Source organism: Podarcis gaigeae, assembly GCF_964106915.1.
Source record: "Podarcis gaigeae genome assembly, chromosome: Z".
In the NCBI taxonomy this organism is placed as follows: domain Eukaryota; kingdom Metazoa; phylum Chordata; class Lepidosauria; order Squamata; family Lacertidae; genus Podarcis; species Podarcis gaigeae.
Window position 1 is genome coordinate 3,786,250 of NC_139691.1, and position 25,542 is coordinate 3,811,791.

At 45.7% G+C, this 25,542-nt stretch overlaps 2 protein-coding genes across 2 annotated transcripts in view; both read left to right on the forward strand.

The window, feature by feature from the left end:
* Window positions 1-28: 28 nt before the first annotated feature.
* Window positions 29-14,531, forward strand: COQ4 (coenzyme Q4). Its single transcript, XM_083721057.1, has 7 exons — window positions 29-402; window positions 2,267-2,437; window positions 4,282-4,378; window positions 5,996-6,098; window positions 7,099-7,228; window positions 10,517-10,610; window positions 12,249-14,531. The coding sequence occupies exons 1-7, from the start codon at window positions 303-305 to the stop codon at window positions 12,409-12,411; spliced, it is 858 nt and encodes a 285-aa protein (XP_083577183.1). The 5' UTR covers window positions 29-302; the 3' UTR covers window positions 12,412-14,531.
* Window positions 14,532-23,315: 8,784 nt separating this feature from the next.
* Window positions 23,316-25,542, forward strand: part of SLC27A4 (solute carrier family 27 member 4) — a 44,786-nt gene continuing 42,559 nt past the window's right edge. The window contains exon 1 of the mRNA XM_083721766.1: window positions 23,316-23,655. The gene's annotated coding sequence lies outside the window, so the exon portion shown is untranslated. The remainder of the gene's footprint in view (window positions 23,656-25,542) is intronic.

Here is a 25,542-nt window from a genome sequence, read left to right on the forward strand (position 1 = left end):
CGTCGCTCACGGTGCGCGCCGCCCTCGTGAGTCCCTCACGAAATGCAGCCCTCCCGGAAACAAGAGCTGCTGCGAAGCTAGGAAAGGCACAGAAAAAGGAGAGTTTTGGAGGGATCAAGGGGCGAATGGGGAGAGGAGGCGCAACGCAGAAGACCAAGGAGTAAGGCGGAAAGGGGTGGGTGGTTGCGAGGAGCAGTATTCGGGTAGCTCCTGCCGGCCGCAGAAGGTAATGCGTGTTTCGTTTTGGGATTCTTGACTTACCGGTAGTTTTTGTTCAAAAAGGGAATAAAGCAAAACTAGCTATGGCTCTGGCGCTGCTGCTGCTGTTGCCCAGGAGAAGCCGAAGTTTCCTGCCCCTTGCAGGGGACCTGAGAGGAGCCGTTGATCTCTGCATGATCAGAGGCAAGTGCACTTGCAGTTTACCCCTCTATTATTATTATTTGTTAGAATTCTCTACGGCCCTTCATCCGAGGATCACAGGGCGGTTTACAGTGTAAAAACAAAAATGCACACCACAGCAACAAACAATAACAATAATCCCTTCTACAAACAGTTTTAAAAAGATTGTTTAATTGGCCAGATATATGGTTATTGCAGAATATTTTCACCTCGCTCCCAAACCTATGTAACAAAGGCACCAGGTGAATCTCGGGAGAGCATTCCACAAATGAAAGGGTTCATTCTCATACTGCCGTTCTCCGGATCTCTCGAGGAGAGTACGTTAAGAAGGGCTTCACATGATGATTAGCGTTTATATGTGGAAAGACTGTCCTTGAGGTATTGTAGTCCTGAGCCTCTTCCCTTTCCCACTCACCCCCAGCTCATTTCATACATAGCTGTCCCTGTTTTCTGGTCCCTGCTAAGATTGCATCCTGCTATGGAGTTAGGGAAGGTCAAGGGAGGGAGGAAACGACTCCACAGGAGGAAAAGGCTGCAGCATTTGGGGCTTTTCAGTTCTGAGAAAAGGCGAGTGAGAGGTGATATGACAGAAGTTTATGAGACTGCTTTAGGTGTAGGGAAAGTGGAAAGTGGAAAACTTCTCCCTCTCGCAACTCCAGAACAAAGCTAAATGGAAGATTCAGGACCGGTAAAAGGAAAGCGTTCTTTACATGGCACATAGTTGAACCGTGGAATTTGCTCTCACAGGAGGTGGCAATGGCTAACTTTGATGGCTTTAAGAGGACTGAATTAATTAATGGAGGAAGATAAGGCTATAGATGGCTACCAGCCATCATGGCTATGCTCTAGTGATGCAGTTGGAGACAGGAATGCGTCCGAATACCAGTAGTTGGAAATCACAGGAGGGCAGAGAGCTCTTGTGTTTGAGTCCTGATAGTGGGTTTCTCACTGAGGTATCTGGCTGGCCACTATGAGGACAGGATGTTGGACTACATGGGCCATTGGCCTGATCCAGCAGGCTCTTCTTATGTGGATGTTGAAGCTGCTGTTGTTTCCTTTTAGATATAATAATAATATAATAATAAATTTTATTTATACCCCTGCCCTCCCCAGCCAAGAGCAGCTAACGCTAGGTATAAAAACAATTGATTAAAATACAACTTAAAAACAAGATTAAAGTACAACATTAAAATGCAACCTCATTTCAGTAGAAACTCAAATCAAAAACTTTTTGGGGATGAAAACATCAAAATTTTCACCAAGGCCAACTATACATTGGGGATGACGTTTTGAGGTTGATTGGTTGATTGTGCTAACTTTTGTGCCACTTTTCCACAATGAACTGTGCCCAAAGAGTCTTGCAGCAAATATTCTAAACATCAGTATATCAATATACCAAAATACAGAGCACATCAGTAAAATTCAAAAAAATGACAGAAATTCCAACAATTTGGCAAACACAGAATAAATTCCATATGACTGTTTGTCCAGTGATCCAGCCACTCCTTGCTAGTAGCCTCTCTGTCTAGGTTAAATCCATCCCTAGAGAGCAGAGCCTATTTTCTCTCTCTCTCCCAATGTGTTGAGATAAGATGTCTGCTATTTTTTCTTTTTTTATCTCAGTGTATAAGCAGCTCCTGCATGAATACAGCCTTTTAACTCTAGAAACTGCAATTCAGTCTAATTTACCCAAGCTGCAAGCTCTTCTAACAATCTGTGCTTGCTGTTATCCTCATTTTCTGGTGATACTTGAGGGGTCACACTAGCTTCTTGCCACTAGCATCAGTAAATAGGACAAAGGAAGGTCAGCTGTTCACCTTGCTTATCCTTCTTCCTCCCTGCCTTTGAATGGGCTGTTTTTCCTCAGGTACGGGACGTCTCTTCTGCCATACTGATCAGCCATCAGCCACTGACAGCCCCACAGGAGAAGAAAAGTATTACCCATTATATCCAGGACACATCCCCACCAGTCCTCTGCAGAAAGGCCTGCTGGCAGCTGGCTCAGCGTTCATGGCTCTCTACAATCCCTACCGGCATGGTGAGCTGGGGCCTGTCATTTTGTGCAAGGTGTGCATTTAGTTTTGCTAGCAAGCGAAGTACAGTGGTACCTCAGGTTAAGTACTTAATTCGTTCCGAAGGTCCGTTCTTAACCTGAAATTGTTCTTAAACTGAAGACCACTTAAGCTAATGGGGCCTCCCGCTGCCGCCATGCTGCCGCCACCGCACAATTTCTGTTCTCATCCTGAAGCAAAGTTCTCAACCCGAGGTACTGGGTTAGCGGAGTCTGTAACCTGAAGCGTATGTAACCTGAGGTACCACTGAACACGTATCTTGTGTACTTTCTGGGGGAAACAGGAAGTGCTATCCTCAGTTGAGAGGTATACATGGATGGAGAGGGGGCCCCAATAACTAAACAATGTTGAGTGCTCCTGTTCTGGATGTCAGACAGTCATACTTTCCCCCAGGATACTCCATTCCAGTCCCCCTCAATAGCCCCAGTTTTCTGGGTCCCCCCCCCCACTCCCTCTGGCAGCCCACATTCCATGCCAACTGAGCGGTTTTTGTGTTGTCGTGGGGTTTTTGTACTTCTGCAAAACCTTAGAATCCCACCCGCTGAGCTGACAGTATTCCAGATGTGGTCACGCCATAGATTTCTTTGAGGGCGTTATGTTATTGACAGTTTTATTTTCAGTTGCTTTCATCATCATCTCCAGCATAGAACTTTGCATTTTTCGCAGCTGCTGCACACTGGGTCAACATCTTCACTGAGCTGGCCATGACAACCTCAAGGTCTCATTCCTGGTCACTCACTACCAGTTCAGACTGCATGAGCGTCTGTATGAAATTAAGGGTTGTTGTTTTTTTGCCCCAACATGCATCACTTTACACTTGTTTGCACTGAATTACATTTGCCATTTTACTGCTCATTCACACAGTTTGGAGAGGGCCTTTTGGCGCTCTTTACAATCTCTCCCTGTTTTAACAACCCTGAACAATTTAGCATCATGAGCAGACTTGGCCACCTCACTGCTCACCCCTAACTGCAGAACATATATGATCAAGTTTAAAAGCACGGGTCCCAATACTAATATTTAGGAGACTCCACATTCTACGTCTCTTAATTTGGAGAACTGTCTATTTATTCCTGCCCTTTGCTTGCTGCAACTTAACCAGTTCCTCATCCACAAGAGGATCTCTCCTCTTAATCCTTGACTTCTAAGCTTACTCAGGAGTCTACTTTGGTGAGCTGTCAGCTCCTGGGAACCCTAATGGATTTAAGCAACTTGGGAACAGAGGAATCAACATCTTGCCCAAAAGCCACCTAAGAGCTTTGATGGGCATGGGGTCTGCAAATCCCTCCCTAGCAGTACCAAAAATTTTCTCCCAACACTTTCTGGCTAAACTTCTATTTTATCTCTTATCAAACATAGCTCTTTCTCACAGTCAAACTCTATGCCAACCTGACCCCCCATGCAGTTATTTTGGACAACAACTTCCTTGGCCATGCTGGCTGGGCCTAATGGGAGTTCTAGTCTAAAACATATGGAGAAAACTTGGCTGGCAAAGACTGCTCTGCCAGGTTCTCAGTGAAATTCCTGCCCTTGGCAGTCCCTGTGGAAGAACAGCCACGACTCCATCGCATACACAAATTTGCCACTATTCCTCTCCGGTTGGCTGGCCAGGAAGGGCTTCCTGGTTCCCATTATTGCACACATGCTCACTGAATCTCTTTTAAAAGTGGTGGCTTTTTGAAGGCTGTTGCGTTGATGAATGTCATTGCTATACCAAATTCATTCATTTGCTCTGCCAGTTTTGTGACTTGTCCTGAGCTCTGTTCCCGCTAACTCACTGTCTTCCTCTCTTGTTTGGTTCCATTTACAGATATGGTGGCCGTCCTCGGGGAGACAACAGGGTACCTAGCTCTGAGAAACCTCAGGGAGAGGATGAGGAATGACCCAGAGGGATATCGGATCCTACAGTATGTGAATGTGTGTTTGTTTCGGTTTGTTTTTAGTCTGTAGCTGGGAAGAGATTCTGTCGCAGGTGGGTTCGTGGACATGCAACTCTCCAGTACTTGCGGAACTGCAATTCCCATCAGCTCCAGCCAGCATGACTAATGGTTAGGGATGATGGGAATTGGACTCCAGCAAGTATTTGGAGGGCCACAAGCTCTCCACCCCTAAGTTACAGGGATTAGTAATCTTTGGGGACATCTATTCATATTTGAGTTCACACATGAGGATTAGTAACTTGCCTTCAGCATACATTAAGCACACATTTATAACTGGGGATTTTAAGTCTGCAGTCCTAAAATACACTCCTCATTTGTAGTGTTTATGCTTTTAAAAAGAGATAGCCTAGTGAGCACTGTGCTCAGTTGCTGCAGAATTGCTGTACAACTGTTGGGGGGTGGGGAATGGAATTTATTTATTTATTTTCATAGAATTTATATGCCACTTGATCGTAAAAAAAACAACCTTCAAAGCTTTTTACAAAAGATAAAACAAGGAAAAACAATAAAAAAAATCACAATCATGCAAAAGTTAAAATACTAAAACCAATTAAAATTACCTGGACTTTGTAAGCCTCCAGATAGGTTAGCAGGGGCCAAAAAGAGTTTAGTGAAGATACCTGCTTGATATCAATAGGCAGGGAGTTCCAAAGTGTAGGTGCTACCACACTAAATGATCAAGTGTCTTTCTAATATCTACTGATTGGTGATAGATTGATAAATGGATGGATAAACAGAGCATTTGAATTCTTACAAATGTGGAGTGGGTATTATGTGGCACCTGTAGTAGTGCCAGTTCTGCCAGTCTAAGAGTTGGGTGGGGTAAGGCGATCTCTCAGATAAGCTGGTTCCAAGTTGTTAAGGGCTTCATATGCTAACAGTAACTGCACACTGGCTTGCGACATCTAGGTTAATAAACGTATTGCCATGAAATGGATTTTTGATTTTTATTTTGTTTTAATGGCTACTTTTACTCCATTTCACACAGCAAACCTGTGCATGCACCTAACTTGGGAGTCAGTTCCATGGGGCTTTTTGTACTTGTGCAATGGATCCAGCCATTTCACTTTCATTTCACTTTCAGTTTGTATACCCCCTTTCTATATTGCTATGCAAAAGGTGGTTTACAGCGATAAAATATACAGCAAAGAACACACGTCTTATAATAATCTGATCCAGTACAGAAAGTAACAATAAAACATTACTTTAAACGCTCAGCCCTGAAGGGTTGCACTCTCAGCTCTTGCCATCAATGTTGGTGGGATTTAGATGCAGTTGGATTGTGCTCAAGCTCAGTATTTCTGAACTACTTGAAGCTGGGTGGGGAGATCCTGTGGTCCTTCAGATACCAGTGGACTGCAACTCCCATCATCCCTGACCATTTCTCATGCTGGCTGGGGTGCTTGGGAAGAGGGACTCCAGCAACATCTGGCAGGCCACAGATTCCTAACAGAAAGGTATGGCAATTTGCCCTCATTACATGCTTCGGTGCCTTAATAGAACTATAGGGCTGTAAAAAGGTCAGCTAACCCTCTGGATTTCACAAGCTAAACCAGCCATCGTCCAATTTGCCTTCTTTTGCAGAGAACGGCCTCGGATACGCCTCTCCACATTAGATATCCGTGGACTTCGGGGGCTTCCAGACGGGACCTTTGGCCGAGAGTATGTCCGGTTTTTGGACGATAATGTGAGTATAGTAGTTCTTAAGGCTAGGTTTCCAGTAGAGCAGGGATTGGGATCCTTTTTGGCTCCATGGTCCTTCTCTGGATCAGCCTTGCAGGCCAAATTTGATGTCAAGTGGTTTAGTGTTCTTTCTGTTTTCAGAAAAGTAATCTTTATTGTTTTATATATGTGTGTGTGTGTGTGTATGTGTAAATATAATAATTATAATATAATAATATATCATCATTACAAATACAACCAAGCATAGAAAACATAGATAAGAAATTTCCTCTCTCTCCACCCAAAAACACACTCTTTTGATCCTGTGGTGTTACATTAAATGTCCTTAGTGTCTTCAGTCTCTGAGTCACTGGGTGCCAATGTCCTAGAACAGGGGTTGGCAAGGTTTACCTTGCCTGGGCCAGTTCACTCCAGCAGAGATCCCTCCATGGGCTGGTTTGCAAGCGCATGCGCCCGCCATTTCTGGCGTCTGCGCAGACACGATTTTCGGCACCTGCATCTGCACAGGTGTAATTTCCAGCATCTGTGCAGGTGCTATTTCCGGCGGCGCAAAAACAAGTCCCTGCACCACGCTGGTTTAGCGCAGTGCGTGGGAACTGACCAAGCGGGTGGCTCGGTTTGGGGGCGGCTCGTGGGCCAGTTAAATGACCCCCGTGGGCCCCTTGTGGTCCATGGGCCTTAGGTTGCCGACCCCTGTCCTAAAATAATACAAATTTGTCAGCATACATGTGTACACATACCTAGAAATGCCTCCAAAGGGAGAATGTCAAAGATCATATATTAAAATATCAAAGGTTAATCACTAATAATCCAACAGAGCTCTGGCTGGCAGCATCTTTCCAGGGTCTTTCCCCATCGCTCTGCTGCCACCTGCTCCTTGTTAACCAGAGAGGCCAAGGGTCAAACCTGGGACCTTCTGCATGCAAAGTTCTGCCACTGAGCTGCAACCTCTCCCTAGTAGTGGATGCACATGAGCCTACTTTTTCTTTTTTCCTGGTTGGCAGAGAATCTCTCCAGACACCAGGATGCCTCCTAAGTTTGTAGATGATGAAGAATTGGCCTATGTGGTCCAGCGGTATAGAGAGGTCCATGATCTGATGCACACCCTTCTTGGCATGCCCACCAATATGCTCGGTGAGACAAGGCTTCTTATGGCTGAGTTGAATCTGGTCGCCCTGATTACTACATCGCTTTTATTTTCCTTTATTTTACAAATTTGGAAACTGTTTCACAACCTAGGGTCATCAAAACGGTGCACAAAAAGATGAAAATAAGATAAGACACATGTTTGCTTTTGGAACATGTGTCTTATCTTATTTTCATCTTTTTGTGCACCGTTTTGATGACCCTAGGTTAAAACTATCCCTGCAAAGCTTTTCAACAATCTTACCTACATTTGGCTTCATTGGGTGTACATGACTGGTGTTATTGGGGGCGGATTCTGCCTCCCCACTTTCTCCATGCCTGATGCATAGTTCTGTCATTTCACTTTTACTCGCCTTTTCTCTAAACTGAACAGCCCCAAACACTGCAAGCTTTCTTCATAGGGAAGCCGCTCCATCCCCTTGATTGTTTTGGTTCTCCTTTTCTGAACCTCTTCCAATTCCACAGGGTTCTTTTTTGAGGTGAGGTGATTAGAACCGGACACCATATTTCAAATGCTGCTTCACCATAGATTTGCATAAGCGCATTACGATAGCAGCAGTTTTATTCTCAATTCCTTTCCTATCGTGGAAAATGCCTTTTTCACAGCTGCAGCACACTGAGACAGTGCCTTCATCAAATTACCTGCTACTACCTCAATATTTCGTTCCTAGTCAGTAACTGCCTGTTCATATCCTCATCAGTGTACAGTCAAACCTCAGCTGTCAAACGTAACCCGTTCCGGAAGACCGTTCACCTTCTGAAATGTTCAGCAACCGAGGTGCGGCTTCAAGCGGAAGCTGCGTCGGACATTCGAATTCCGAGGAATGTTAGAAAACTGGAGCATTTACTTCCAGGTTTTCGGCGTTCGGGAACCGAAATGTTCGAAAACGGAGCCATTCAGGAACTATATGTGAAATTAAGAATTTTTTTGTCCCAATATGGGTCAGTTATCCATATGGATCTAAGCATTTTCTCACTTGGAGCTGTGTGTATGTCAGTTGCTTGGCAATGGATGTAGCGCATTCATTTTACTCTACGGAGTTGGTGAAGTAGAATCTGGAGATCAGCATCTGTGGAGAAAGTGACAGAGAGCAATAGACAGGAGAGAGGAGCCCCTTTGCTATTAATGTTAATAAGCAAGGTGTTAAATCACTTCCTCCACTTTCACAAATGGCCTCGTGGTCAGGTGTAATTCCTAAGCAGTTCTGGTCACTGGTTTGGTCACAACATAACCTCTGCCTGCTTTAGTTTATTTTATATTGTGTGTTCTTATCAGTTATAAGAGTTTACAATATTGGGTGTCATATCCGCAAGAAGAAGCATTACTTATTATTATTAATTATTAAATTTTATTTATACCCCTCCCTCCCCAGCCAATACGGGGCTCAGAGCGGCTAACACCGGTATAAAAACAATTGATTAAACTACAACAAAAACAATATTAAAGTACAATGTTAAAATGCAGCCCCATTTCAGTAGGAACTCAAATCAAAAACTTTTTTGGGGATGAAAACGTCAAGTCTTCACCAAGACCAACTATCCAGACTGGTCCTAAATGGGCCAGAAAAAAGCCAGATAAGTCCCCAAATAGGAGTTCCATCACAGAAGGAGAAAGGAAAAAGGAAAGAGGGAGAGGGGATCAAGTTGATTCCAAGCCAAAGGCCAGGCAGAACAACTCTGTCTTACAGGCCCTGCGGAAAGAAATCCGATCCTGCAGGGCCCTGGTCTCATGAGGCAGAGCGTTCCACCAGACCGGAGCCAGAGTTGAAAAGCCCCTGGCTCTGGTTGAGGCTAATTACTGCTTGTATCTTGGCAATAAATCAGAGAGTAGCAGCACAAATCTACGTGCTCAGAAATGACTCCCGTGGGGCTCGTTCCTAGGCTAAGTGGCTCTAGGATTGCTGCCTATTGTGTGAAGCAATATCCGCCACAACCTTCTGGCACCGTTTAAGAAGCACATAGCAGGCACAGGTCGTGCATTAATATGTTCACAGGTTGGGTGGCAGTTGCCTTTCACCTACTTTCAGGATCCAACCATGTCATGAGTCATTGGGGTGGTTGAGCTAGAGGGAGAGGAGAACTGGAGCAGGGCTAGGAAATGTGGGCTATGGAGGATGGGGCATTGTGCAATCAACCCTGAGCCATTAAACACAAATGTTCTGGATTTATAGGAGGGAGGCTATGAGTCATTTGGAGATTTGCCCTTTTATCTGCTTTACTGTATCAGTAGATGCCTGACTGAAATTGCAGAAGGGCTTTGAACTCCTTCAAGGCCCCGACGGCACCCTAGTAGTTATTTTAAAATCTCTGGATGCTGGGACACCTGATCCCTCACGCACTTTTGCTTCGCTTTTTCTGCCACGTTGACTACCACTGCCCCTTACCACCCCAGATGAGTTCAGCAGCACCGGGGTGGGGGCGCGAATCTGCAACCATACTGCCAGTTATTTTAGTTAAAGGCTTTTGTTTACTTCCATACTTTCAAAGCTTCCAGTCCTAAAGCCTTAAGCAAGGCCTTGAAGATGTGACAACAGTCTTCTGTAAGTTTTAGAAACAACAAAGGGTATCCTACAGCAGACAGGACAGCAGCCTGTGTTTTAGAGCATCTGTTTGGGGATGTCCAAATTTTTGGAGCCTAAGAGCTTACCTGGAAACATAAGGAACTTTCTTGGGCACCACTAAATACCCATTTCACAGACAAAAAAACTGGGGATACTCAGAATTGCTTCCCTGAAACAGGCAAATGTTTCCAAATGTTTTCTCCAAAAGGGCCAGCGGGGAGCAGGCAACATGTCTCTAAAGAACAGGCCACTACCACCAATTCCCCCTCCCCAAGCCCAAAAACAGATTTTTTAAAAAATGGCCTGGCCTTGGTGGGCATCAAGGTATTGTTTGGGGGCACTGCCAGCCAGAGTAGACAGCAATGAGCTAGATGGGTCATGGATTCTCATGTTGCCTCCCCTAAGGCAACTTTCCACATTCCTAAAATGTTATTTTAAAAAAAGTCGTTGTTGTTTTTGCAAAATTCATGAAACCTGCTGTGAATTAATATCTGACCCTTATGGATACATAGAAATATCCAAACAGGTAATCGCTGTTTCTGAAATTTTGAAGCCTTAGAATTCAGAAAGACATTTCAGTGGTCCAAAGTTGCCTGGGTGTTTCCGTTCACCTATCAGCCCACTGAAATGTAGGCCACACCATTGGCTTAAAAGCTTTATAGTTAGGTTGTGACAAAGATTTTCTTTTCTTTTATCTCCTGGTGCTTTTTCTCAGGGGAAGTCGTGGTAAAGTGGTTTGAGGCAGTCCAGACTGGCCTGCCCATGTGCATTCTGGGAGCAGCATTTGGCCCACTCCGCCTTAACGCCTGGTATGTTGAGAAGCCTTTAAATGCAACTTCCATGCAAACGTTTTGTCCATTGGTAGTTTGCTAAACAGACACAGTGGTACCTTGGTTTACAAACATAATCCGTTCTGGAGGTCCGTTTGTAAACCAAAACAGGTTGTAACCCAAGGTGCGCTTCCGCCAATGGGGCCTCCCAAAAAAATTTGTTCGTAATCCAAAAAAAATGGGTTGTAATCCAAAAAAAGGTTACAAACCAAGACAAGCACTTCCGAGTTTGACGTGTTTGTCATCCAAAACGTAAGCAAACTAAGAGGTATGCAAACCAAGGTACCACTGTAGTGTGGCTGTCAGGCCAGAAAGCCTTGGGCCATCCTTCAAACATTCGCCTCAGATCAATCAACTCCTTTATGTTTGGAGATTCAAAAAAGGGCAGTGAAAAATACAGGGGGACTTCCTAGTTTGGGAAAAAGTCAACCAAAGAAGGAACCTGAGTCTACTTTGAACTGACACAGGACATTCTACCTAAGCAATTTTTAATGTAAGAAGAGCCCTGCTGAGCCTGTCTTATCTGGCATCCCATATCCCACAGTGGCCAACCAGGAGCTCTAATGGGAAGCCCCGTAGGGACGTGACACATTGTTCTCTCCCACCGTGGTTCCCCAACAGGAGGTATTCAGAAGCACCGTTCCTCAGATCCTCAGTTCACCTGTCACAGCAAGCCAAAGAGGTCCTCCTGCAGATGCCACCGTATCAGGAAGTCTGTTCTGTACAATATAGTACAGTGGACACTCAGGTTGCGATCGTGAGCCGTGCAGGATGCACGTTCACAACCCGTGTCTGCGCATGCGCAGGTTGAGATTTGGCGCTTCTGCGCTTGCGCAAAGCGCGATTTAGCTCTTCTGCGCATGCGCAGCTGCTGAAACCCGGAAGTAACCCGTTCTGGTACTTCTGGGTTTCGGCATACCGCAACCCAAAAAAAAGCAACCTGAAGTGGCTGTAACCTGAGGTATGACTGTAATCAGGTCTTTAGCGTGGCAGCACCTAACCTTCAGAGTACCCTCCCCACTTGGTTATTAGGCAGGTGTCATCTGGTGCCTATCAAGGACCTTACTTTTTCAACAGAGCCTTTCTGTGGGGAGACCTTTGCCCCAAGCTGTTTCTGAATTGAATCTCTCTCCCCGCCACCACATGGAATTGTTTGTAGTTGGCTTTTTATGTTGGGTACAGTAGATTCCGGTGTATAAGACAACTTTTTAACCCCAGAAAATCCTCTAAAAAGTTGGGGTTCATCTTATACGCCGGGTATGAGTTCGCTGGGCAGTAGCAGTGGGTGGCAGGCTCCGTTCTGCACCGGGAGGAAGCCACCTAGCGAAGCCGGCTTAGCATCACTGGGCAGCTTTGCCGGGCAGCTTCCTCCCGGCGCGGAGCCCGATGCCCACTGCCCAGCGAAGCTGCCACGTATCAGGCGACTGGGTGTATAAGTCAACCCCCCAGATTCACAGCTGCCAATTTGGGGGGTCGTCTTATACGCCCAGTCGCCTAATACGCCGGAATCTATAGTAATTTCTTTTCTGCTTCAAGATATTTTGTGGGAAACGACTCAGGAATGGAATCAAAACAAACCAATAAATAACTTTTGGATTTCCGTCTCCGTCCATCCAGGAAGCTGCGTGTTCTGACCACTGAGCTCATCCCATGGGCTGTTCGGAGTGGAAGTAGTGTCAACTGCATCCTGAATTTCTATTACGAGGAGCGCTGGGAGCAAACCATAGACTCTCTTCGTCACGAAATCGGTATCCTGCCACCTCCGGCAATTCCGGTGTAAATTTCTGCTGGGGAAAATGGGGGGAAAGTCACTGGCAGGCATTGAAGAAGCAGTAGATGAAGTAGATTTAGGGTCTCAGAAGTTAAACCACAGCTTGCCTTGGATCAGCTGAGCAGCCACGGTTTGGCCAAGCAAAAAGTTTATTAATTCAGTTGGCAGCATGTTCTGCATTTTCCCTGCCACTCCAACCAGATGATTTAAAATGGTAAGACAGTGTTTTAAAACACAAAGCCTCTTCAGTCATTTAAACAGCAGTGAAAACACTGGGAGGAAGGAAATTTGAAACCCTGAAATGGTGGATTGTACATAAATGCCCAGCAGCCCAGCAAGGTGGATTCTTGGCATATTCCCGTTTGATAGACCAGGGCTGGGATATTTGCTGCCTGCAGTCCTGATTAGGCCCATCTTCCTGACACCTGAGGTCAGATGGTGCAGTAAGGGTGGGACATACTAAGAGCATGTTTCAGCTCATCTGTAGTGCCTGCAAAGCCCCTTTCCCAGTGCAGTGCCGGATAGTGCTTTGAGAGGGGCCTCTAAAGACTAGTTGTTTTATCATCTGCAGGGGTCTTCAGAAGCCCCGTTCAAAGCACTGAGTAAAATAGTGTTCTGAAAGGGGCTTCAAAAGGCCCCTGTGTTCCGAAAGCTCACAGTTGACCAGTGGACTAGACACGTCCCCCCCACTCCTGTCACAGGCAGAACTGAGGCCGGGTGAATTTAAAGCAGCAGTGGAGAACCTTTTGCAGGCCAAAGGTCTCTTTGTCATGGGCAACCTGTTCCAGTGGTAGGCGACGCCAGAGGCAAGTGGGCGGATCGATGGATGTGACCGCTGCAAGATACTCTGCATTCCAGCCTCACATGTCTCCACCCAGGCAAGTAAGAGACATTAGTTAACACAGTTCCAGGACACATTTCAGTCAGGTAAAAACATGAAAGGTCATTTCAGGGCAGGGCTGGTGAGGTGCAGCCTAGGGGGTGGGGGCCAGTGGTGTCACATTATGCTCCTTTGTCTAAGATTCTCCACCCCTTGAGCTAAAGCTACAGGGTGAATTCTGGACGAAGAGGGCTTTAAACCAGGGTGGCATCAGGATCCAGATATTTACTCCCATTGGACCTCTAGCTCTACATCAGTGGGGCTTGTTGCTGCAGTGAATACAGCTGAAACTACTGATATTTGCAAATCATCCAACCATCTATTGTTTGCCTACTCCTGGGCTACCAGGGTGGTTGATCTCTCTCTACAAACCGCCTTTGGGTGAAAGGAATGAAGAATGCTGTCCATGACTTTGTCTCCACCAAGGACAGAGGCACAAGGCCAAATCCAGTTCTTAGCAGCACAGTTTAAGAAGGATCTTGACAAGCTGCAACACATGCAGAAGAAGGTGACCAAGAAGGTCAAGGGTCTGGAAACCAAGCCATATATGACAAGGGTGCCCAAACTTTTTTCAAAGAGGGCCAGTGAGGGCCGACCAAAGCTGCTGAGCTTTTTTTAGAATTGAAGCTGTTGAGCTTTTTTTATGATTTTACTCTAAAGTTATTGAGCTTTTTAAAGGATTGAACTTCTTGAGCTTTTTGGGGGGGATTTAACCCCAATAAATAAACTGCCACAGGGGCCAAATAAAACCAGCCAAGGGGCCGAATTAGGCCCCCATATTGGACTTTGGGCATGCTCGCCATATGAGGAACGGTTGAAGGAGTACATTTAGCCTGGAAAAGGAGACTGAGAGGAGATAAGATAGCCATCTTCAAATATCTCAAGGGCCGCTACATGGAAGATGGAGCAAGCTTGTTTTCTCCTGCTGTGGAGGCTACAACCCAAGCCGCTGGATTCAAGTTACAAGAAAGAAGATTCCAACTTAACATTACAAAGAACTTTATGATGGCAAGAGCAGTGGAATGGTCTCCCTCAGGAGGTGGTGGACTCTCCTTCCTTGGAGGTTTTTGAGCAGAGTTGGCCATCTGTCCTGGATGATTCAGTTGAGTTTCCTGCATTGCAGGGGGTTGGGCTGGATGACTCTTGGAGTCACCTTCCAACTCTACAGTTGGGACTGAGTTAACTGCCCATCACAGCTGGAAAGAGACTCATATCTGTAAGTTCCTTAATAAATCGCCAGTGCATACAATATGCTTAATGTGATCAGTTGTCTTTTTGTGTCAGGGCTGCTGGATATGTGTGTAGCTGGACTGTGTGGTGAAGCTTTGAACTGCAGGTAGCAGCATTTCATGGAAGTATCTTCAGACACACATTGGCCAATGGATTGTGTTAGACAGGAAGGACTTCTTATTCCAGCTGGGTTTTGCTTGCAGTACAAGAGTATTCCTGCATCCTTGACTGCTATGGCAGTTTAACCTTGGACCATGCCCCTTGACTATATCTTTTGGTTCTTCTTTGGTGCTGGCTGCCAATTTCTTCCTGACTACTGGCTCAGCCTAGACTGCAGTGCAAAACCCAACCCTGACATATGTTGATTAATTGCATTTGTAACCAACCTTTCCTCCACATTTTATCCTCTCAACAACCCTGTGCGGAAGGCTTGGCTGAGAGTATGACTGGCCCAAAGTCACACAGTGAGCTTTGTGCCCAAGTAGGGATTTGAACCTTGGGCTCCTAGGTCCTAGTTCAAAACTCTAACCATTAAACAACACTACTCCGGAGGCTATCAATAGTTTTAATCAGTATGGCTGTATTCTTCCTCCACTGTTGATGGCAGTATTCCTTTAAATACCAGTTGCTGGGAATTGCATATTGGGGAGAGTGCTGTTGTTGCCAGGTTTACTATGGAGGGCTCTCTGGTCCTGATTGGGGTAGCCGTGCCACTGAAGGACCAGGTGTGCAGCCCGGGAGTTATTTTGGACTCAGAGCTGTCCATGGAGGCGCAGGTCAGTTCTGTGTCCAGGGCTCCATCTGGTACACAGGCTGAGACCCTACCCGCCTGCAGCTGTCTCGCCAAAGTGGTGCATGCTCTGGTTATCTCCCACTTGGACTACTGCCATGCGCTCTATGTGGGGCTACCTTTGAAGATGACCCAGAAACTACAACTAATCCAGAATACAAAAGGTAGATTGGTAACTGGGAGTGGGTGCCGAGACCACATAACACTGGTCCTGAAAGACCTACATTGGCTCCCATTATGTTTCCGAGCTCAATTCAAAGTGTGGGGACTGACTTTTAAAGCTCTAAACAGCTCCAGCCCTGTATTCCTCGCCCAATTGTGATCCCAAAAGTGCTGGTACTCAGAGGCATGCTGCCTCCAACAAGGGAGGTCTTACACAGGTCTCATGGCAAGTAGCCATTGGTAGCCTTACGCAGCATTAATTTGTCCTTTAAAGCCATCCAAGCTGGTGGCAAATACGAAGATGTAGACCGAAGAGTAACTGAGGTGAGAATGTACTGCATTTTAAAAACCAGGTCTTGAAATACGATGTGCTGCTTTCCGTCCTGCAAGTGGGTGGGGATGTTCACCGGCATATTTTTCCCAGTCCAGAAATGTGGTGTCGGCAACAAAGTAAAGTATTAAACTCTGCCCCAGATCTCCTTAAATACTGGCCTGGTTGGTTTCCCTTTCCATTACAGGTGTTAATTAGTATTGCAAAATTGGGGTGATTATATTATCTCCCAAGGACTGCAGTTGCCAGTATGCTTATTGGAAGTGTCATCCTCGGCTTCTTCCTTTGCCATTTTATTTCTGCTTGTATCCATTCCCACCGCCACCACCTTCTCTACACCCGTACATCCTTACCTCTCTACTGAGGATAAGTTGGCATCTTGCTGCTGGTATAGGACTCTTTAAGGCTACAGCACATCTGTGAAGTCTTTGGAGGGTTTTGTCTTGACAGCCAGAGTGAATGGGTCATTGTGATATCGCAGACAGGATTGGGGGAAAGGTGCTGATGTTGTTCAATTACATATTAAACTGAGGGTGGGAGAGAACTCAGACTGGATTTCTGGTGCCAGTGTCTTAATCTGGATGTTGCAATAAAATAAAATTGCAGGCATGAGGAGCACTGATTCTGCAATTAATACCTACCTGGAATCAGCCACCTGTCTGGGAGTGAAAACACAGCAGTACGGTTTTGCAATAGCACCTTGTAATGACTTCAAAGACTTAACATGTCACAAGCCAGGTGCATGAACTGTTGGTAAATCCTGGGAGGCCAGGCTATATGTTCAATTTGGGTTTGTGGGACTGAGTTGTCCGGGGAAAATGATCTGTCAAAACAGAATAATCTTTCAGTGCAGGGATAGAGACCCTGTGGCCTGCCAGATGTTGCTGGACTCGCAGCTCCATCAGCCCCAGCCAGTTGTGGTCCAGCAACACATGACGGGCCGCAGGTTCTCTGCTCCTCTTCTAAGGCGCCCTAAGCTATCAGATTTCCTTAAATACTGCTATCGCCCAGAGTGGCTGGGGTAACCCAGTCAGATGAGTGGCGTGTGTGTGTGGTTGTTTTTATTATCAAAGCATCATTGTGCACTGTGTCTGCCCATAGGCAGATACAAACGTCTACAACGTTTGTAACCACCTTTTTTTTAAAAGCAAGTTTTGCCATATAGGTAGGCACTTGGTGTTCCAGATGAGATGGATTGGTGCCATGCGCCAGGTTTTTGTATTTTAAAAAACCCCTCTTTCTGGTGTTCTTTCTTAAGAGTATTTCAAACTACTCTTTGGGAGCAAATAGCAGGCAGGGGAGTGATTTTCAGCATATAACTTGCATAGGGCCCCAATCTGGAAAGAGAGCACATTGCAGCTCAGGGGCCTACACCTGCCTTTTCTCCTAAGTAAGCATGTCCAGATTAAGCACACTTTTTTAAAAAGGACGCCATGCTGGGGTCAGGCCTCACTGCATCCCTAGAAGGGCACATGGTCAAGCTGACCGATCCTTAGGGACAGATGCTGCCTTATACCAAGTTATCATAGCATCAGTCCAGGACCCACAGTGAGACTGCTAAAAACTGAGACTGAGGCCCACCCCACTGGCCTTGCAATGTGGGTGCAGGGGGGCAGAACCAGCTTCAAAATGGAGGCAGAATTTGGCATATTCATCTGACAGTCACTGGCACCTAATCCTGTATCTGACTTGTATTTGGAAATGGCTTAATTCTTTGCCACAGCACTTTCCTTGAAGCATGGTGTTCCATAACTCAGCTTCCCTCAGGTTAAGTGCTCTGGAGGTGTTGTGACCCATCCTCCCTGTTTTAGGCACTCTTTGCTGAGCCAAAGGCACTAAACAGAGAATAAGGTTTGTTTTATATTCTTTCCTGCCTCCACGTGTCCGCCCAATATTGTTAACACATCTGCTGTAATTTCTCCTTTCACATTCCACTCATGCCATACAGGTGAAACTCGAAAAATTAGAATATCGTGGAAAAGTCCCTTTATTTCAGTAATTCAACTTCAAAGGTGAAACTAATATATGAGATCGACTCGTGACATGCCAAGCGAGATATGTCAAGCCTTGATTTGTTATCATTGCGATGATCATGGCGTACAGCTGATGAAAACCCCAGATTAACAATCTCAGAAAATGAGAATATTCAATGAAATCAGCAAAACAAGGATTGCAAATTGAGCAAGATTGGACCTCGGAGAAGTAGAAGCACATCTCGCTTTGCATGCCATGAGTCAATCTCATATATTAGTTTCACCTTTCAAGTTGAATTACTGAAATAAAGGAACTTTTCCACGATATTCAAATTTTTCGAGTTTCACCTGTATTCCCACCCACCCCTTGCCAAACCACCATTTCCTCCCTGCCCACCTGCTTGGTCATTTTACATTTGCTTTTTTTATTATTCTGTAACAGATTTCCTCTTTCCCCCATGAGTGGGGAAAGTGGCTGGCAGCAGTTCTCCAGGATTTCAGGCAGGGCATCGCTCCCAGCCCCACCTGGAGATGCCATTGAGAGATTGATCTTGGGACCTTCTGCATGCAAAGCAGATGTTCTGTCGCTGAGCCGTGACCTTCCCCCTTCTGAACAAGTTGCTTCAGTCTGCCTGCCTTGCTTGCCTCGCCTGGCAACTTTTCCTCCTCTCCATCCTCTCCCAGGCAGCTGACTCCCTTTCTTTCTACACCCACATCGCCAACCAGGATTAAAAGCCACACTGTGGTAAACAAAGGCAGATGTTAACTTCCCTTTCTGCCTTCATAGGATTGGCCTGGAAGGGCTCCTTTCACAGAGCTGCAGGCTTGTGGTGAATTTGTCAGAATAGGTTTTCCTTTTATGCAGGCATGAGGGGGACATGGAAGCAATCACACAGCATGGCAGTGTTATTTCCACAGCAACTGGTGCCTTCTCTCAGATACCAGGGTAGTTCTAGTGTTTACTTTATGATGGTCCTATTGTGCGCTAGCCGCCTGACACACAACTCTGCATAGAATTTAAGATGGTGGGTGGCTGGTGTTTCACAAGTGCTGTGGCCAGCTACTCTACAAGCAGCTTTTTAAATACTGTACTAAATAAAGAAAGAAGGGGACAGGAGATCTGGACCACCAGCTGATCCACTGCCCTCCCCCCAGATTCTGCTTCATAATTTCAAGCCTCTCCATGTTTGTTTGTTTACTTGCTTGCTTTGTTCATCATTGTAACGAATTATTTATTTGTTTGTTTGTACTTAACACTCAAACACAGCATTTGCCTAGTTTCCTTCTAAAATGTGGCATGCAAGATCCATTTTCATTTTCTGGAGAAGGGGCGGCAAAGATTATGCACGATTGAAAATGAGAAATTTCTACACAATATTGTGCCTATGGGCAGCATGGTCTTCGGGGGCCCCCAATAAAATATTTGAGGGGGTCAGGACCCCCCAAAGTTCATGGGCATTGCCATTCAAATAGTGTGTGCGTGCTGCACCATGTGATCGATTATGTGGGGTGGAGCTTACTTGGGCCCCCCAATATTTTATTCAAGTTAGCAGCCCTACACCTGCCTCAACTCTGCCACTCCCCATTTTAATTTTAACTAAGAGTACTGGCAGCTTTCACTTTCGATTGGTTGTAGGTTGCCTGCATTGTTTGTCTCTGTTTTATTTGTCTGGCATAGAAACCGTGTAGGTGTTTTGCAAGTTTTGGGTGCATTCTGAGCATCGCTAGCTTTTCTCTTGTTAAATGGGGAGCTTGTGATGCCCACAATAGTTTCTTAGCTTTCCAGATGGGTCCCCTGGGCCCCAAAGGGTTGGGGGCCACTGGCATGTTACTTCTGTAGTAAGCTGCCTTGTGGTTTATGCAGATGGAATGGTGAGTACAAAACCTCTATTAAACAAACAAACATCTCATTTAAAGACTTAAGTTCTTCCCCCTTTTTTAAAAAAGGTATGACCAATAATAATAATAATAATAATTTATTATTTTTACCCCACCCTTCTGGCTGGTTTTCCCCAGCCACTCTGGGCGGCTTCCAACAAAGACCAAAAATACATCAAAATGTCACACATTACAAACTTCCCTGAACAGGGCTGCCTTCAGATGTCTTCTGAATGTCAGGTAGTTGTTCTTCTCTTTGATATCTGATGGGAGGGCATTCCACAGGGTGGGTGCCACCACTGAGAAGGCCCTCTGCCTGGTTCCCTGTAGCTTTGCTTCTCACAATGAGGGAACCACCAGAAGGCCCCGGCACTGGACCTCAGCGTCCGGGCAGAATGATGTGGGTGGAGTGCGTGGAGACGCTCCTTCAGGTATACTGAGCCAACGTGAAGTCAGATTTGCTTGCTTAAGATGCCCCAGAAAGGGCAAAAAGGCTTTTGGTGTACAGTAAGAATGACATAATTATTAATAGTAATTTATATACTACTTAATTCTAAGATAGGTTTCTAAGCAAAATCCTTCACTGTGGAACGCCCTCCCACCAGATGTCAAAGAGAACAACAACTACCAGACTTTTAGAAGACATTTGAAGGCAGCCCTGTTTAGGGAAGCTTTTAATGTTTGATGTATTATAGTATTTTAATATTTTTTGGGAAGCCGCCCAGAGTGGCTGGGGAAGCCCAGCCAGATGGGCGGGTTATAAATAATAAATTATTATTATATTATATTATATTATATTATATTATATTATATTATATTATATTATGAAAACTAATGCACAGATATTAAAATATAAATATTCCTAATTAAAATACGGGGTAAATGATCCCATTGAAACATAAACATCCATAAGAAAATATACAGTAAAGCAATCTCATTAGAACAACACAGCAATTAATGTTTCCCAGTTAGTCACACCTACCTCTTATAAGCAACTGAACAATAATGCAATCAAGCAGGATTTAGATACTAAAAAGATACTGTCAAAGAACACTAAATTATAATATTTGCAAATAAATGAATGAACGCACAGAAATAGGTTTATGACTGCTTAGTTAAAGTTTTGGCTTCTGGCTTCCTCAGCAAACATTACTAATCCCAGCTGTGAAACAGAAGGGAAATATTCAAGTAAACTGTACTAAGCCTCTCTCAAATCCTTTGCTATACTGAGCTTGTCTTTTTACAAGGGCCATATAATAATCATTTCGTGTGTTAGGAGTCAGTCTTTCAGTCCTTAGACTTTGGAACTCCCAGCCTAATTAACATCAGGCAGGCACTGTCACTATACTGTTTTCAACATGTTTCCCCCCACCTATTAGTACTGGCCCCACACTTTCTTCTCCCTAAACCCAGAGATTCCCTATGCAGTCAGTAAAGGTAAAGGTAAAGGGACCCCTGACCATTAGGTCCAGTCGTGGCCGACTCTGGGGTTGCAGCGCTCATCTCGCTTTATTGGCTGAGGGAGCTGGCGTACAGCTTCTGGGTCATGTGGCCAGTATGATGAAGCTGCTTCTGGCGAACCAGAGCAGCGCACGGAAACGCCGTTTACCTTCCTACCGGAGCGGTACCTATTTATCTACTTGCACGTTGTTGTGCTTTCGAACTGCTACGTTGGCAGGACTTGGGACCGAGCAACGGGAGCTCACCCCGTCATGGGGATTCGAACCTCCAACCTTCTGATCGGCAAGTCCTAGGCTCTGTGGTTTAACCCACAGCGCCACCCGTAACCCACAGCGCCACCCGATGCAGTCAGTACAACTCTCCTATTTGGATTTTCAAAGCATAGGGAATCTCGAGGTCCACATTAAGCCCAGGTATAGACTGGCCCAGTATGGAAGAGCCCTTAATGAGCATTCAAAGGAAGTGTCATCCTGAATTTTTTGGTACATTTCCTCTATCACTATCCCCACTGCAATAAGTCTGGATCCCATGGGCATAGCCAAGGAGGGTGTGGGTTGGGCACCTGTTCCCCCCATAAATCAAGTAAATAAATAAAAATACTTAACTGACCAAATGCATCACAGATAACTCGGTTCTTCCCCCACTAACATAACGCCTCCCCCCCCCCCCATAAAGTCAAGTTACACCCACACTGGATTTTTTAATGTGAAGTGGGTTTGATGCCCAAGACCTCCCAGAATTTGCAGCTGTGTGTTTGAATCTCACCCCAAAATAGTGACGGTCTGGAAGTGCCCCATTTCTACTCAGAAATCCATGAGATTTCAATCAGGCTTACTCCCAGGTAAATGGGGTTAGGGATTACAGCCTTAATCTGTCAGATACTCATCCTAATTTACAGGTGAAACTTTAGGGCTCTACCATATGTCCTGTTCATCAAGCACTCATTCCGATTTCTTTGAGGGGAAGTTATCCAACTACTTCACATAAGCACATGTGGAGCCTGTGGCACCGTGGGTTAATGCTTCTGGCTCTTATGCAGAAGGTTGGTGGTTTGAGCCCACGCAGGGATAACTGTGAGCAGGATGCTTTGCAGGATATTTGACCAGATGACCCTCCCTTCCAACTCTGCAATTCAGCAACCATGACTTTCCTTACTGCAAAAATAATAATAATATCCATGGTGCTGTTTGTCGGGGGCGGGGGCAGTGAGTTTGCTGCGCAAGAGCACCAAATCCACTTCAGGGGCTGTATGCCCATCCACAAAATTGTGACACTCTGGAAGTCAGCTTGCAAGCCTCTACCCAGAGGTAAGCCCCATCGAGTTCTTAGCTAAGCACACATACAGGTTTCAACTTGAGTCTCCAGCTACGACTGATGCGAAATATTGGCATGTTGTAAAAAAAAAAAAGAAGAAGGTATAACTGGATAAATGGATTTTTAAAAATATTTTAACAAAACTTTTATGTAGTCAACTTTGTCCCCCAGAGGAATTGGTCGTGTTATTTGTTTACTTTTGCTTCTTTTAAAGTTTGAGTTGAAAGGAAGCCCAACAAAACGCGACTCTGGTGGGACTCGAACCCACAACCTTTGAATGACTTCACCCAGTCATTAGTCTAGAAGTCCAATGCGCTATCCATTGCGCCACAGAGCCTGCTAGATAGCGAGGGATGATCCTGCCCGTCCTCTTTTTGCCCTCCCTCCGTCCCTCCCTCCACCAGTTGCGGCTCGGCTGAGCTCTTGATCTGATTACAGAGCCGTACTTTTTTCCTGTCGCCAGTTGTCCCTTTGCAAAGGCGTCTTAAGGCCACCGACTTTGGAAGGCGCGCGCGCGGGGACACCGCGAGCCTCTTCGCTTCTCCTTTGAAACTTCTTTTGCAAACTCCCAGCTCTTGCTTTCCTGTCTGAAGCTTTTTCTCAAAAAATAAAATAAATATGTGAAACTGCTTGAGATCGTTTTAACGTGCGGTGGGAGGGCCATTGTCATAGGACCAGGGGCTGGGACAGGAGGAAACCGAGCTAGGTAGTGGGAGAGAAAGAGAGAAGGAAAAAGCAGTACAAGAGTAAAGAAAAGAGGAAAGTCAAAGCACACAGCCCTTCCCCACCCACGTGGAAGGCTGCGGAGCGCAAGAAAGACTACAAATCCCGCGGTGCATTTCGGCAGAGCGGTGTTCTCTCTCGCCCCCTGCAGGACCCCCTTTTGCCAGAGCGCCTGCAGCATCAGTAACTAGCTGCTGTTGCTGCCGTTTGGTTTCTTCCTTTTCTCCTCCCGCTTGCAATTCTCATGCGGGAGGGAGGGCAGTGCAGGTGGAAAAGGGAGGAGGAAGGAAGTGCCAAAGCCAGGAGGAGCCGCAGCCGCTGGGCTGATCAGGAGAGCCTTTGCAAGAGGAGGAGGAGGAGGAGGAGGAGGAGGCAGGAGAAGACAAGATCCTGCCCTTTTGACAGCTGCTGAACCAGCTGTTACTGCTGGACCCGCATCCTCTGCCCCGCGAGGAGGATGCGGTGTTGTGACACTCAGTAGCCACAGAGCTCCGTAGGATAGCAGAGAGAGGTGGGTTGCTGTGTCAGTGTCTATAGCGCTGCAGCATCACAGAGCGCTACATCGGGGGTGGGGGCTGGAGAGAGAGGGGAGCCTTTTGTCAGGGGGGGGGTACGTCCCAGCATGCTGCTGCTCATTCTAAAGCCGGGTGGATACAGACCCCCGCAACTTGTGTGTGTGTGTTAAGGAAAGGGGGCTATTGTGCAATGATGCCTATAAAAAAAGCTGCATCTCCCCCCACTTTCTGTTTGGGGAGTGGGTGTAGAAGCGGGGCCATTGACCTTATTTTCTCCTTTGTGTGTGCGTAATAATATATAATATCCTTCGTTTCCTAGCTGTCAGGCCCCAGCTATGCTTTCGTTTGGTTTAATGCTGCGGACGCCCTAATTCAGTCTGCAGTCCTACCTCCACTTACCTGTGAGCAAGCGCCATTAGATTCAACGGGTCTTGCTTCTGAGTAGACCTTGCTAGGAGTGCATTCTTCACAGCCTAATCGTGTGTCTGGTTTATGTCTAACGAGGCTTATAATAGCTGCTCCCTTTCTTCCTTTCCCATTATTTTTCGTAATAGCATCAGTGGGTTGCTGTGAAGCTGGGAGGACTTTAAGCTTGGCTCCTCCTGGGTGAAGCTAGTACTCTATTATTCCTTTGCAGATAATGAGAGTGGAGTAAAATGGAGTAGAGGGGTGAGAGAGCTACCATTTGGGATGTTTAATTGTATGTTGGATTTATATCACTGAAAAGGACTTCTCAGAATTTAAGGCTCATATTTCAGGAATGAGTGTGGTGGGTATTTTTAAGTCCATTCTTAGGAGCTGGTGTTTTAATGTTTCTTTTGGTGGTGGGGGAAGTAAGGCTGGCTCTAAACATAAGATGAATAGATAATACTAAGGCTTTGTCGTTGTCTTCTTCTTCTTCTTCTTCTAAAAAAGATAATTTGATATGTGTGAGAATCCTCCCCCATCCCAGAGTTCCCTGCTGCAATCACCTGTTTTCTCAAGCAACCAAGGCAACATGTGTGTAATATTTCTTATTGAAAGGGATAGGGGATAAATTGCAGTTTTTGCTTTGCTAACCTGCAGAGAGTTCCTCCAGAATACTATAGGATTCACTCTCCGCAGTGTGACCACAAAACCTGCCAGAAATTGAAAGCCCAACACTGAGTGTGTCATGTGTGCTTCTCCTGTGGCACAGAAATTACCTTAAAGAGATCAGGACATTGCCTCATTCAGACCTAGGTCTGGGGGTGGGTGAAGATTTTTAGGAGGCCCCTCCACATTCCTGACCCTCTTCTGATCTCTGAGGCCCAGATCTTCTACTCACCTGGCCTCCAGGTAAATGCTTTTTGAGCATTAAGGTGCCTTTTAAGCATCACCACACTTTTCCAAGCATAAGGTGTCCTTTTCACTCCAGTGTGTGTATGTGTATATATATAGATGTAAAGGGCAGCCATAAGGAAATCACTAGTTGGTGGTGGACTGGGAAAGATAAGTGTATCTGTGTTGTTGTTATTTTCAAAGCCGTGTACAGTGATACCTTGGTTCTCAAATGCCTTGGTACTCAAACGCCTTGGTTCCCAAATGCGGAAAACCCAGAAGTAAGTGTTCAATTTTCGAACGTTTTTCGGAAGCCGAACATCCGATGCGGCTGTCAGTTATTGTTTCTGGGGTGCTTGCACCAATCAGAAACTGCGCCTTGGTTTTCAAACATTTCGGAAGTCAAATTGCCTTCCAGAACAGATTAAGTTTGGTGCTTTTGCTTTTGCTATTTATTTTGTGTTTTTGTTTTTGAGGCTTTCTCGGTTAATTTGTTTTTATGACTGCGTGGAACCCAGTTCAGCTACTGATTGATTGATTGTGTGACTGCAGAAATGCATAAAAGCCCCCCCATCCAAACAATG

What these genes read in the sequence shown, in the direction of transcription:
- COQ4 (XM_083721057.1), top strand. Translation starts at nt 303, where the DNA reads ATGGCTCTGGCGCTGCTGCTGCTGTTGCCCAGGAGAAGCCGAAGTTTC. An exon ending in TGATCTCTGCATGATCAGAG is followed by an intron (nt 403 to 2,266) that starts GCAAGTGCACTT and finishes GTTTTTCCTCAG; the next exon opens with GTACGGGACGTCTCTTCTGC. An exon ending in GAGGGATATCGGATCCTACA is followed by an intron (nt 4,379 to 5,995) that starts GTATGTGAATGT and finishes CTTCTTTTGCAG; the next exon opens with AGAACGGCCTCGGATACGCC.